General features: G+C 36.6%; 1 protein-coding gene across 1 annotated transcript; it reads right to left on the bottom strand.

Annotated features, from left to right (window-relative positions):
- Positions 1-487: 487 nt before the first annotated feature.
- Positions 488-5,483, bottom strand: LOC141629748 (calmodulin-binding protein 60 B-like). The gene is made up of 8 exons (XM_074442705.1): positions 5,359-5,483; positions 4,339-4,426; positions 4,182-4,234; positions 3,089-3,585; positions 2,473-2,633; positions 2,163-2,366; positions 1,597-1,762; positions 488-1,205 (listed from the first exon to the last, which is right to left on the bottom strand). Exons 1-8 carry the CDS (start codon positions 5,445-5,447, stop codon positions 748-750), a joined length of 1,716 nt encoding a protein of 571 aa, XP_074298806.1. The 5' UTR covers positions 5,448-5,483; the 3' UTR covers positions 488-747.
- Between the last annotated feature and the right edge of the window lie 8,016 nt (positions 5,484-13,499).

Raw genomic sequence — 13,499 nt, forward strand, 5'->3', positions numbered from 1 at the left:
TCTTCTCAATTTCTTATTATATAACATGAGTAATATGTTTCCCTATATGTAAAAGTGTGGTCTGCTCAGATTTATGTTTTCCATTATTTTTTCGACTTATTTTATATTAGTATGATGAAAATTTATATTCAAATAATTTATGTAAACATTTTCTCCATTTCTTAATAATTTTTTTGTTGAGTTTCATTTTAAATTGATAGATAGGATTTGCATGTCGTTTACATGATGTACTTATTTTTTTTAATGGAGAATTGCACCGACATTGAATTAAATTGAATGGAGGGGTATTGGGTGATTAATTCTCCAAAAAATATGGGGTCATTTAGATAGTATCAATCCATAAAAAGGTGAGACCAATAGAAAAGTTCTAAATGTCTCCCCTCTTATATTATTTAGATTTGCAAGTTTCTAGTACCGGAAAAGTTTTACTACTCCAGTTTAAAACAAAGGAACACAAATTCAGCAAACAAATTATAAATAACTCCTGTTAACTTAGTTATATTTACAAACCGATTTCATGATATTATTTGGAACATTCCCTCTTGAATAAAATGCCAAGATAATTACAGTGACAATCACAAATAGAGTAGAAACCATACAAGTTTCAAATCCAAGTTGCACTCTGAATTATTATAACTAGCAACCTCAGATTTAAAACATGAAAATAATCCTATCCTATTAGTATGATAATGTCACATAAACGATCACAAGTTCTTATATAGAACCGTCTTATTGGAGACAAATGCACTAATAATAGCGAAAAGGAAACTTTCCTTTCCTCCGAGCAGCAGCATTTCGCCTAACAATTTTCCACATGATAGCAGCGCGAATCTTACACCACCTAGCCTTAGGTGATCTGTTGACACCATAATCTGGATTTTGAAATGGAGCGCTGTTATGAGCGGTTGAGGTCAAAATTGTAAGAAGCTCATCGTCTTGCTCCCATGCCGTGAGTTCAGAACTGATGTTGGGGACATATGGTGTAAGTGGACTGTCTATGTTCCAATTATACCCTTCATCAGAGGGTACAGAAGACGAATTATTGCCTGCCATGAAGGATGATTCAGCAAACCATTGGACCGGGACTGGTTGGCCTGTTTGAGATGCAGAGTCATCTTCCGGTGGATAACCGCCTTCTTCAGCTGCACACGGGTATGATGATGTATCTGACTGATTAAAATCAAGCTGCTGTTCTGCTGGTTCACCTGCACAACGCCGCCAAGTCAAGTTAATCTGAATGTTTGCCTACTTTAAAATATGCCTGCAGATGTTAGCTACCTTATATTATACGGAGTAAAATTATTTTGGAGTTAGTAACCCAGGTGGATCCATTTACAGCTAAAAGCACTTGGACCAACTCAACTGTACAGGATACGTAATCTGAAATATTTTATGATTGAATACGGCAAAACAGCCCACATTTGTGCCAGCACAGGACTATTATCGCGTAAATTCAGTACGTTTTGCTAGCATTTATATTTTAATGTATATCCTTAGCAAATAATATAGGAAAAGAGAGACAAGAACGATTTAAAGCTAGGAAAAGAGAGACAAGAACGATTTAAAGCTACACATCTGTCTCAATGAGCAGTTTACCTTGATCTATCATTGAGAAACCGCCATGCTGCACATATGGACTAGAAAATGGGACTAGGTTCTCAATAGTTGGTGACTCGAAAGGAAAAACAACTGCTGAACTGTGAACTGGAACAAGCTCATTTACATTCAAAAATGCAGATTGCTTCAGCTTTTCCACCAGAGCCTGATAAAAAATGTGGCACTCAATCAGCTAAAATTAACTACGCGGTAATAATTTTTTTTTGATTTAAAGGCAGCCACAAGAACAGTTGTGATGGTAACGGGTTTTGAATCTGGTTCTGAGTACTACTATTCAATAACTTTAATATCTACTCCATAACATAGCTTAGATCTGTCATCAACCGTTAAAATTAATGAACTGACTCATCTATAATTATATCTCATTATATGACTGGAAGGATCCATACTCTATATTGTTGGATTGTGATTGAATGGAAGTAAAATGACTGTGATTGTGAACTAGCACTAATTGGATTCCATTATCGGTCAACACAAAACAGCCACTTAACGTATTTATTGAACTATTGGACTTCACGAAGTGTAGGATGCAAAGGGAATAAAACCTTTTGGCGAGTATCAAGAGAATCGACTGTCTGATAATCTTGGCCAGTGAACTTGACTGCAACGACTTTGTAGACGCAATTAAACAGAAGCACAACATTCTCAGATTCACCGCAGTAAATATAGCAATTGTTGTCCAGATGACCGTCGTTAGCGTGCCTCACCATTGTGTCCCATGCCCTATTAGCGACTCCTTTTCCGAGGACCTTTAGTAATGGCAAATAAATTAGTTAATAACAAAACATAGTTTGAAGATATGTTCTCATTAGTACATAGATTATTTCCTTACAAGTACATAGATTATTTCCTTACATTACGAAGAGATGAGGGATTCATGTAGTAATGCATCAGGAAGTCCTTCACTGTCTTGATTCCATGTGACTCTAGTTTCTTCCGTGATGCTCCCAGTTTCGATATCTTCCTCAAACGCCACACTGGATCATCTAAGGATGGTTTACTGTGCTTCTGATAGGCTGTAAATGAAGGTCACAAACTCACAGTTCACGTTTAAAGGCCACAAATTTGCTATAGAAATTATACGGCTAGGCCTAGTGAAGCTGACCTGACCCAGTAACCTGACACAAGATCCAATGTCGATGAGAAGAAAATAACACTAAGATGAACAGATGATCAAATGACCTGTTCCAACCCATTGTTAGCCCGCGTTTTGCTGGACCCGTAATTAACCTTATACCAAATGATCCGACCCGAAAATGCCTAATTTAAAGCTGAACTGAGTTTATTCCCATAACAAAAAACAAAAAAATTAACACACATGAGCCGAAAGGACCTGATCTGCAACGAGCCAACCAAAACTCACCCGACCTGCATCCAATCCACATGACCTGGTTGCAATGCCTAGATGATGGATAATTCTCGAAAACTGTAAAAATAAACATTTATAGTTAAACATTCAGCATCGACTTACATTCTCCGCGATGGTCCAAAACCACAAAAGCCTCGCTGACAGCTTCCTTGATCCCAGCTCCAGTAAGAGCACTAGATACTGCTCGAACTCCCAACCTGAACTTTCGACACCTTATCCAGCTTGAATTATCAGTAAAGCTAACATTTTTAAGGTAAGCAACACCATTGACAAGCAGAATAGAAACGTCTCCAATCAACAATGGTCGTTTGCCATCTCTTTCACGCACAATGTTATCATCGAACTCCCTTCTGCTCCAATTTTCTCCCTCATTTGCTGCAAAATCACCACTAAGAACAACAATCTCCACCTTGACTGAGGACAACTGACCATTGTAAATCAGATTCTTCAAGTTTGCATCAACTAGCTGTACTTGAACAGGGGTATGATCCTCGCCCTCTACCCTGCTATTTGTAAAGAGTGTGGATGGCAATTTCTTGGTGAAAAGAAGTTGAAATCCTCTTGGAGGAGAAGACTCAAGTTGGTGAGCATGTGGCCGTCTACAATTTACAAAAAGTCAAGGAAATTTCTGTGAAAACGGTTTCAGAGAAGAGTTCGGCTATTAGTTTCTTTATGCCTAAAAAAGTTCTGCTATACGGTAGCAGGGTTAGACACATAGTCAAATGAGAATCATTAACATTACTATCTGAACAAATTTCACCACACTCCATTAAACAAGGAAGTTTATACCAGAAGGCCAAATGCTGATATATCTATGTTGGACAGATTCCATTATTATGAAGAAGCATTGAATACATCATCAGCAACAATAATAAAACAGCATCACCCTACTACCTCAAGGGCACCTGTAAATAACAGAGTAAGGGGGTAGATGTACACAGCCTACAATCCTACAAAGTCTTACCCCTATCTTGCCAGTACAGAAAGACTGTTTTCAAAAGACTTGTAATGGACGTCGCACCAAGAATTACATCAAATACCTGCTATTTAACAAAAGAAAGAAGCGCAACCAGTCTCCTGAGTCATTTTATCTTATTCCATCCTAATCTAGCATCCCAAAATATTTCAGTATTTGGCTCTGTTGGCTATGGAAACCAAGAATCATAAGATATATAAGAAGAAAAAAATAACTAACCTTGGAGATGGCTGAAAATAAGCAGCAATATGCTGTTCCAGTTCTTCTTTCATCTGTTTATAGGATGTATACTACGATAATCAGCATTTTAACATGAAATCATAATGAAAGCATAAACTTGATCCGTACTCACTTCGCACACCAAATGAAATCATACCACTTTGCGGAGGGTAGGTTCAAGTATTAAGGCTATTTTTTCTGCAATTTCTAGTACAGAAGCTTCTTGCATTACATACTTGACAGCTCTGCACAGACACAGACTCTGTCAATCCCAATACACATATAACAACAATATTACCTAGTGCCTTAAAATGCTCGCGCCTATGGCTTGGTAAAGTGATCCTACAATCCATACCCCCGTGTTAACTCCAAAAAAACAAATGTTCAGGGATCCATTTAAAAATGGTCGACGGTTCAACACACACTAGCATTCTAGCAACTAACAACCAGTCGCATCACACACAAACAAGTTTAGTTAATATATCTTAAAGCCCTTGTGGTTTTATTTCAAAAAAAAAAAAAAAAAAAAAAAGATGGTCCTACCATCAGACAAATTTCTCTGTCCGTGTCATATGTTTATATTTGACTAAAACACCCTTCACAAATAATAATAATAAAAAAGTGTTTTTTTGTAAATAACCTCCTATATGTTCCTCTTTTTACAAATAACCCTTATATGTCCATTTTTTCTAATAAGCACCTTACTTCCCTCTTAATTCAAAAATTAGCACCCAAACTGAATTACGATGTCGATTTTTATAAATCCCGATCTAATTACGACATTCCGACTCTAACTAAACTAAACTACCTAAACTACCCTTAATAATTTACACTCACCCAAACCACACCCTCCTATCTCACTAATTCAATCATTTATCCCCAATTCAATTGTTCATCCTCCATACTCTAGACTGCTCCCTCCTTGGTCCATCACCAACAGCAAGAATATATGTGGAAGAATTAGCTACTAAGTTTGTTAAAGGTAAACAAATGAATGAGACCTAGGAAGTAAGACTTTAAATATTGTCGGGTGAGTTTTTATATATTTTTTTTTTCAAAAGGGGCTTTAAAACTTGTTCCCTAAGTTTCAAATCCTTGTGACGTCCTAGAGTAAGATCGTCGTACATAAGTTTTTTGGCCAAGAGCATGCAAACCAAAAGTATATTGTAGCACTCACTTTTGAAATTTGGTTGGTAGGGTTTGGGAGTGATTAGATTGTAATGATTTATCACTCCCTTCCTCATCAAATTGCCTCTTTAATACCATCAAAGTATGTACCAGGATATATGTGTGATACTAATTAAAAACAAAACAAGGTAAGTAACCAAAAACTGTTAATTGTAGCATGTTTTTATAGCCATTGTGGGAGAAGAGTCCCTGGTGAAAGCGCGTAGAAGCTTCATTAAAAATAATAAAGTAACATACTTAAGATAAATTATTTTATCTTTATAAATACATAAATATTTCGTGCAAATCTATGTAGCCACATCACCACATCTAGTTTTTTTTTTTCAATAAGTGCGGGACCCACGGCAAAGATTAAGGAATTAATTAATAAAAAACTGTCTATATTTATGTTTTACAGGTAAATAACAACGTTTATGATCTGTACGTAAATATTAAAAAAAAAAACGATGGTTGCACGTAAATATTAATAAAACGATTTATGAATAATTTATATTACGATAAATAATAACAAATTAAACCAATTGATACAAATACACTTCAATATTTTACTACAGTAATAAATTACAATAACAATAACGTACAAAAAATACACCGATTGATAACAAATCGATGTTGTTACAAAAATCGCATGATTTTACTAAAATTGTTATATTATACGGAGTATCAATTTACCACAGTAATAAATTACAATAACAATAACGTACAAAAAATACACCGATTGATACCAAATCAATGTTGTTACAAAAATTGCATGATTTTACTAAAATTATTATATTATACGGAGTATCAATTTACCAAAATATCTTATATCTTATATCTTAATTCTATTAAAACAAGAACATTTAAACCCTTGTGATTAAACCACATCATCCCTCATTTTCTATACACAAAACAAATTTCCGTACATTTTACAACTTTTCAATACAAAATAACTTCCCATTCACCACTTACTTGCGTGCCAATTATTCTTCAAAATAGTTCTCACACATAAATCACCCATTACCATTCTTTGTGTGTACTTGAATTTTGAGTACACCACCAAATATGTATTTATGTTCTTATTAGACAAAGAATATTGTTATTTTTATATTGGAATGATTTATCTTATACAAAGAATATGCTATTTATATAACATTTGTGTTTAAATTACAATAACTTATAAATCTCAATTTGTAACAAAACTAACTTCCATATCGGAGTATGATTTTCTATTTTAAAATTAACTTCATGTGTTTTATTTCATATAAACATATTACACGTATTTATATCACGAGTCACGTAATGAAGCAAGCGAATCTTGATCCATTATTTTATAAATATTAATATTTTAATAAAGTTCTTGATGTATCTTTGACCCAACCGGGTTGGGTCTCGACTCTAAATTAACGAGTCATTTCGGGTTCGTGTCGTGTGTTGAAATTTTTGGTTCTCGACCTTAAAAAAAATGGGTCAGGTCTGGTCGGTCAGGACTTGACAGATCTAATACACTTATGTACAAAGAAAAAATAGAAAAAAAAAATTGAGTGAAGGACCGTCCCGAAAGTAGCACAACATCTGCCATTATGTACAAACAAAAATTTCAGAATTTGTAATATCATCATTTACTTATTATTGTAGTGTGTAACATTTTGGATAACATTTTTTTGATTTTATATTTTTAGGTGATAACTTCTTTTGATATATTTTTTTAGTGAAAATATTTTATGTTTATATAGGTTCGTTTTTAAGAAATTCTAAATTGTAAATGTAATTTATCACCAAAAATTTTAAATATGACATGCATAAAAATAAACATCTTAAAAAAAATTAAAGATAATAAAATTTATAATAGCATATCCGTGCAATTTATACGGGATTAAAACTAGTAAATATTCTAAAAGTCAAGCTCATAATTTGTTTTATAACTTCCACAACTATAAATGCCAATCAAAACGAAATGGTACATCATATGACTATTAACTAAACTAGTACACCCTCCGTAATATGTTTACACTTCATTTATTTCCCCCTCACAAAATATATGAAGTGTAAACATATCAGTGAAACAGAGGGAGTACTATATTTTAGTAAATTAAGAATGATTAGTATCTGAACAAGGTAAGCAATTTTATTAATATTTAATCTATTTATACGCGCAAATTCTTGTTTCAGACGGCCATTTTTTGTCTGAAACTTTAGACGAACATATATGACTATTTTGTGGTTAAATGTAACCACAATGGTACGTCTGACCGCCTATGATAACTTCTTTTTTAATGATGATCACATTTGACTGTAAAATGGTTACAAAATCTCGTCTTATTGTCTAAGTTTGACATTATTGGAAGATATTTTGAATCTTAGCGATAATATCATAAATATCGTAATATTGTATCTTGATATAATTTAGTATATCTTATTGTTACCTAAAACATAGGAAGATATTTTAGGTACTCTAGGGTTAGTTGTGTATATAAACAACTCTTGTATTCATATGAGATTCATTCAATATACATTATACAAAACTTCTCCCCAATTTCGTTTTCTATATGGCATCAGAGACTCTCTTTCGATCCTGATTCATTTTTTGCTTGCCACAAAAATTTATTCTTCGTCTCTAAATTGTAGCAATGACCAACGATTCTATAATTATTGGTGATGCAAAGGGAAATGGCAGTGGTGATCGGAAATTCGAACAAATTCCATCATCCTCGCCGTTGTTCCTTCATCCTTCTGATAGTCCGAATTTGTCGTTAACTCAGATGAAATTTGATGGTGAAAATTACGCACTTTGGGCAGATGCAGTTCGCAATGGTCTCGACGCCAAAAATAAATTGGCTTTTGTCGAGGGGACCATTCAAAAGCCGGTGATAGCAGTCGGAGATGAAGAAACTCTCGAGAGCGTGGCATGGCGTCAATGCAACGCCATGATTAAACCATGGTTAGGAAACGTCATCAAGGTTCGACTTCATCTAAGTATATCGTTTTCTAGGACGATAACCGAGATATAGAAAGAATTAAAGGAGCATTGCCACCAGAAATGCGCCACGAGTTCATCAGTTAAAAAGCGAATTGAATGAATGTAAACAAGGTAAAGACCAGTCAATTGTGGAGTACTATACTCAACTTAAGGCTATATAGGACAAATTATCCAACTATAGTCATGTCCCTCGGTGTACGTGTGGGGCAGCAGTAGAGTTGCTTAAAGAACGAGAGGAGGAAAAGGTTCATCAGTTTCTTATGGGCCTCGACACGAGTCTCTACGGAATCATACGCTTTAATCTGCTAATGGAGGATGATGTCAATTCATTAAGTCAAGCACATTCACCCATGCTGCGAGAAGAAAGGCATCGAGCCGTGACAAAGGCCAAGGTGAAGCTGCGATGGCGGCTAAAATAACCAATAGTGGTGATCGTGGCAATGGGAATATCACGAATACAGAACGAGGAGAAGAAGAACCTCCCCCTTGCACCTTTTGCAATAAAGATTATCACAGTGAAGAAAGTTGTTTTGAGAAACATTGCTATCCTACCCATGGTCGAGGTCGTGGAAAGCATGGAGGAAGAGGTCGTGGAGGTCGAGGAAGACGCAATGGTTATCAGGTTGCAAATAATGTGGCATCAACGAGTGAATCAGATTCAGAAAAGGAGACACAACAAACCTTCACCACTGATGAAGTCGTAGCATTACGAAGTATCCTGAGCAACAAACCCAAAGGTAGTCACAAGCAAACAGGTATGATAAATAAATGTGTTGGTGAGTGGTTACTCAATAGCGGTGCATCACACCATATGACAAGGAAGCGAGATTTACTCACGAAAATATGGAAGGGCGCCCCTTCCAGTGTTGGACTACCAAACGGATTACATATAACTGCCCAAGAACATGGGATGGTTTTGTTGGCTCACAATTTCGTCCTCAAGGATGTTTTATACGTCCCATCGCTTACTTGTGATTTAATATCGATACAACAGTTAATTGGAAAGAAGAAAATGTGCCCTAGAGAAAACCCTAGTTAGGCGAGTCTAGAACACCATTTTTTCCTTCGTTTGATCCTTTACCATGGCTAGAAATTCATCAAGCAAGACAAAGAATAAGAGATCTAGTAGACTTACCATGGCAAAGAGTACGAAAAAGAGTGCTGAGAAGAGCAAGGAACCGTCTAAGAAGGGACCTTCAGAGGAGGACGTAATGAAAACAAAGGTCATGCAGGAAGTCACAGGTGTTCCTGGATTGGCTTTTGATGATATTGAGGATGAACCTGCTTAGGGTAACCCTGCTTGGATTACCAAAAGAGGGAAGAAAACGAAAGTTACTGATGAAGATGATGAAATTACAGAAAATCTGATTCAGTTCACAGATGATGACATAAAGGAGGAGGTAGATTATTGGAATAACGCAGTATATTGCTTTGTATTGGGAGCTAACCCTCCATGGGAAGTCTTGAATGGCTTCATAAACCGTATTTGGAGTAAACATAATGTGGACAAAATATCTTTCATGCCAAATGGAATTTTCCTAGTAAGATTCAAGGACATTAAGGATAGAGAGGCAGTGCTACAAGCAGGACACTTTATGTTCGATAATAAACATCTTATTATTCGTCCTTGGGATGCAAATGTGGAGCTTACAAAAGCAAATATTAAGAATGTTCCTACCTGGATACGAATTCATGCTCTGCCTCTAAAATACTGGGGTAGATGCCTTCCTGCTATTGCTGGTCTGGTGGGAAAGTTCCAACGTGCTGACCAAGCCACAATAGACAAGACACGACTGGGATTTGCCCGAGTCATGATTGAGGTCACTGTGGGACAACAATTTCCTGGGAGAGTTAAATTTTTAGATGAATGTTGACAGATAGTTTCACTGGATGTTGAATTTGAATGGAAACCTACTATTTGTTCCAAATGCAAGGGTATTGGACATGAGGAAGCCACTTGTAGAACAGGGACACAACACACCAGTAAGAAACAGATTGTGCAGAAGGTTTGGAAACCTGTTGTTAAGGCACCAGTGGACCCCATACTGGTAACTCACACCCCTAGGACATCTATTTTGAAGAACACCAATAGTACTCCTGTGAAGTGTATCAGTACTGCCTGTGTAACTCCTGAAAGGTCATTCAAGGATGCCACTGTAAACACTGCAAGTCCTTTGTCTCCTAATGCTGGTATTGTTTCAAATAGTCACCCTCATTCCCCTAGTTTAAATGAATAACATTGGATTCTGGAATGTTAGAGGTCTGAATAGTGTAAATAAACAGAATAATGTCAAATGGTTTTTACACAATAAAGATATTGGTTTATTTGGTCTTGTTGAAACAAAAGTTAATGGTGCAAATGTGAGTAATATTTCTTCCACTATGCTTGATGGCTGGAGTGTTACAACTAATTCTCAGGCTCATAGAGGAGGTAGGGTGTGGGTTCTTTGAAAACCTAGTCTGTTTGATGTCTTGGTTCTGCAATATGATGCTCAATTCATCCACACTAGGGTAACATCCAGAGTGACTCAACATCAATGTTTCCTAACTATGATATATGCTTTTAATGAGGGAGCTGACATAAGGGACTTATGGAAGAAACTGGAGTTGATTGGGACTCAGTGCATAGGGCCTTGGACACTAACAGGTGATTTTAATACTGTAATTAATCCTGCAGAGAGATTGGGTGACAATACTAAACAGTCTGATATGGATGAGTTTATTGAGTGCATTGATAATTGTGGCATGATTGATATCCCTACTACTGGTGCTTACTACACCTGGAACAATAAACGGGAACCTCTGACTAGGATTTACAGCAGAATTGACAGATTCATAGCTAACCAGGATTGGCTTAACCAATTCCCTGATATGGTAGCTCATTTTTACCCTGCTGGACTATTTGATCACAGTCCATGTGTGGTGCATAATAGGATGCTGCAAGCCACCAGAAGAGCGAGCTTCAAGTTTTTCAATATGTGGGCTCAGGCTCCATCTTTTCTTAAAATAGTTCAGGAGGGGTGGCAAGAAACTTTTTATGGTCAAAAAATGTTCATTGTGGTTAAAAAAGTGAAGCATCTGAAGTCTAAATTAAAAGAACTCAATAAGGAGTGTTATTCTGACATTTAGAATAATGCCTGCATTGCTGAGAAGAAGTTGAATGCTATTCAATTACAGATTGAGACAGACCCTCAAAATGAGAGCTTTATTAGGGAGGAAATTAAATTGGCAGCTGAAGTGAGGGATTTAAATTTGGCAAGAGAAAGTTTCCTAAAGCAGAAGGCTAAAGCTTTGTGGTTGGAGCATGGGGATAGTAACACTACCTATTTTCATGGTGCTATAAAAAATAGATGCTCAATTAATAAAGTTACTCAAATTGAAGATCAGAATGGAATTTTGTGTAAAGATAGTCAGAGTATTCAAGGGGCCTTCTTGGATTATTACCCGCATTTGTTGGGGAGTAGTAAGTCTACGGAAGCAGTTAGACAAGATGTCATTAATATAGGGAAATGCTGCAGTTATGAGCATCTCTCTTTACTGAATACTCCAGTCACTTATGCAGAGATCAAGAACATATTTTTTGCCACCCCTGTGGATAAATCTCCTGGTCCAGACGGTTACACAAGTGGTTTCTTTAAAGAGAGCTGGGATGTGGTGGGAGAGGATATTTGTGCTGCAATAACTGATTTTTTTACAACTGGTCAGCTTCTCAACCAGTTGAATGCTAGTAATATCACTCTGATCCCTGAATGTGATAGACCCACTTCAGTAAAACATTTTAGACCCATTGCCTGCTGTAACATGATTTACAAAGTTATCTCTAACCTACTTTGCAACAGACTTGCTTTGGTACTTCCAGATATTGTGGGTGAGAATCAAGGAGAATTCATAAAAGGAAGATCTATCATTGAAAATGTGCTCATTTGTCAGGATATTGTGAAGTTGTATAATAGAAAACTGCTTCCCCTAGATGCCTATTCAAGATTGATCTGCAAAAGGCCTATGACACTAGGGAGTGGGCTTTTGTGGAACAGCTGCTCATGGCTCTGGGATTCCCTGATAGCTTCACTCAGAAAGTGATGATTTGTGTTAAGACTACTTCTTTTTCCTTATGCTTGAATGGGATCAGTTTTGGATACTTCAAAGGACAGAGAGGTTTAAGACAGGGAGATCCTATCTCTCCTCTCATCTTCACTCTGTGTATGGACTACCTCACAAGAATGATAAACTATGCTACTGAAAGATGGCATTTCCAATACCATCCCCTATGCAAAGGCCCTAAGCTAAACCATCTTATGTTTGCAGATGACCTACTGATGTTTTGTAAAGGGAATGCTAGCTCTATAATGCTCTTGATTAGGGCTTTTTCCTCATTTTCCAAAGCAACTGGTCTCACAATGAATACCACCAAATCAGAGGTTTACTATAATGGGGTGTCACCTGAATTGAAGCTAGATATCCAGCAGGCTACTGGTTTTGTGGAGGGCTCTATGCCATTCAGATATCTAGGGGTACCTATACAATCAAGAAGACTTACCAAGAAGGAATGCAATATTTTGGCTGAAAAAATCGTCAATAGAATTAGAAGTCTTGGTGCAAAGAAACTCTCATATGCTGGTAGACTTGTGCTCATCAATTCAGTGTTGAATACTTTATATTCTTATTGGGCAAGCATTTTCTTAATCCCTAAGGGTGTGATAAGGAGAGTGGAATCCATATGCAGAAATTACTTATGGGGTAGCAGTGCTGACTACCACAGAACTCCCCTGATTGCTTGGGATAAAGTGACTCTTCCAAAAGAAGAGGGTGGCTAAGGGATTAAAAAAGCTGAGATATGGAATACTGCCTCTGTTGCAAAACTGGTGAATTGGATTTATGGCAAAGCTGATAGGTTATGGATTCGTTGGATTAACCAAATCTACATCAAGAATAAGGACTGGCACCACTATACTCCTCCTCAAGATGCTTCCTGGGCGTGGAAATGTGTCTGCAGAGTAAAAGAAATCATGAAATCAGCTTATGATGGTAACCAGTGGACTGTTGATCCTAGGGGTTACTCTATTAGGAATGGTTATAAGTGGCTTAGGCCTAAACAAGCTATACAGGAATGGCACAAGGTTGTTTGGAGCAAATAGAATTATCCCAAGCATGCTCTGATCAGCTGGATGATA

Source organism: Silene latifolia, chromosome 2, assembly GCF_048544455.1.
Source record: "Silene latifolia isolate original U9 population chromosome 2, ASM4854445v1, whole genome shotgun sequence".
In the NCBI taxonomy this organism is placed as follows: Eukaryota; Viridiplantae; Streptophyta; class Magnoliopsida; order Caryophyllales; family Caryophyllaceae; genus Silene; species Silene latifolia.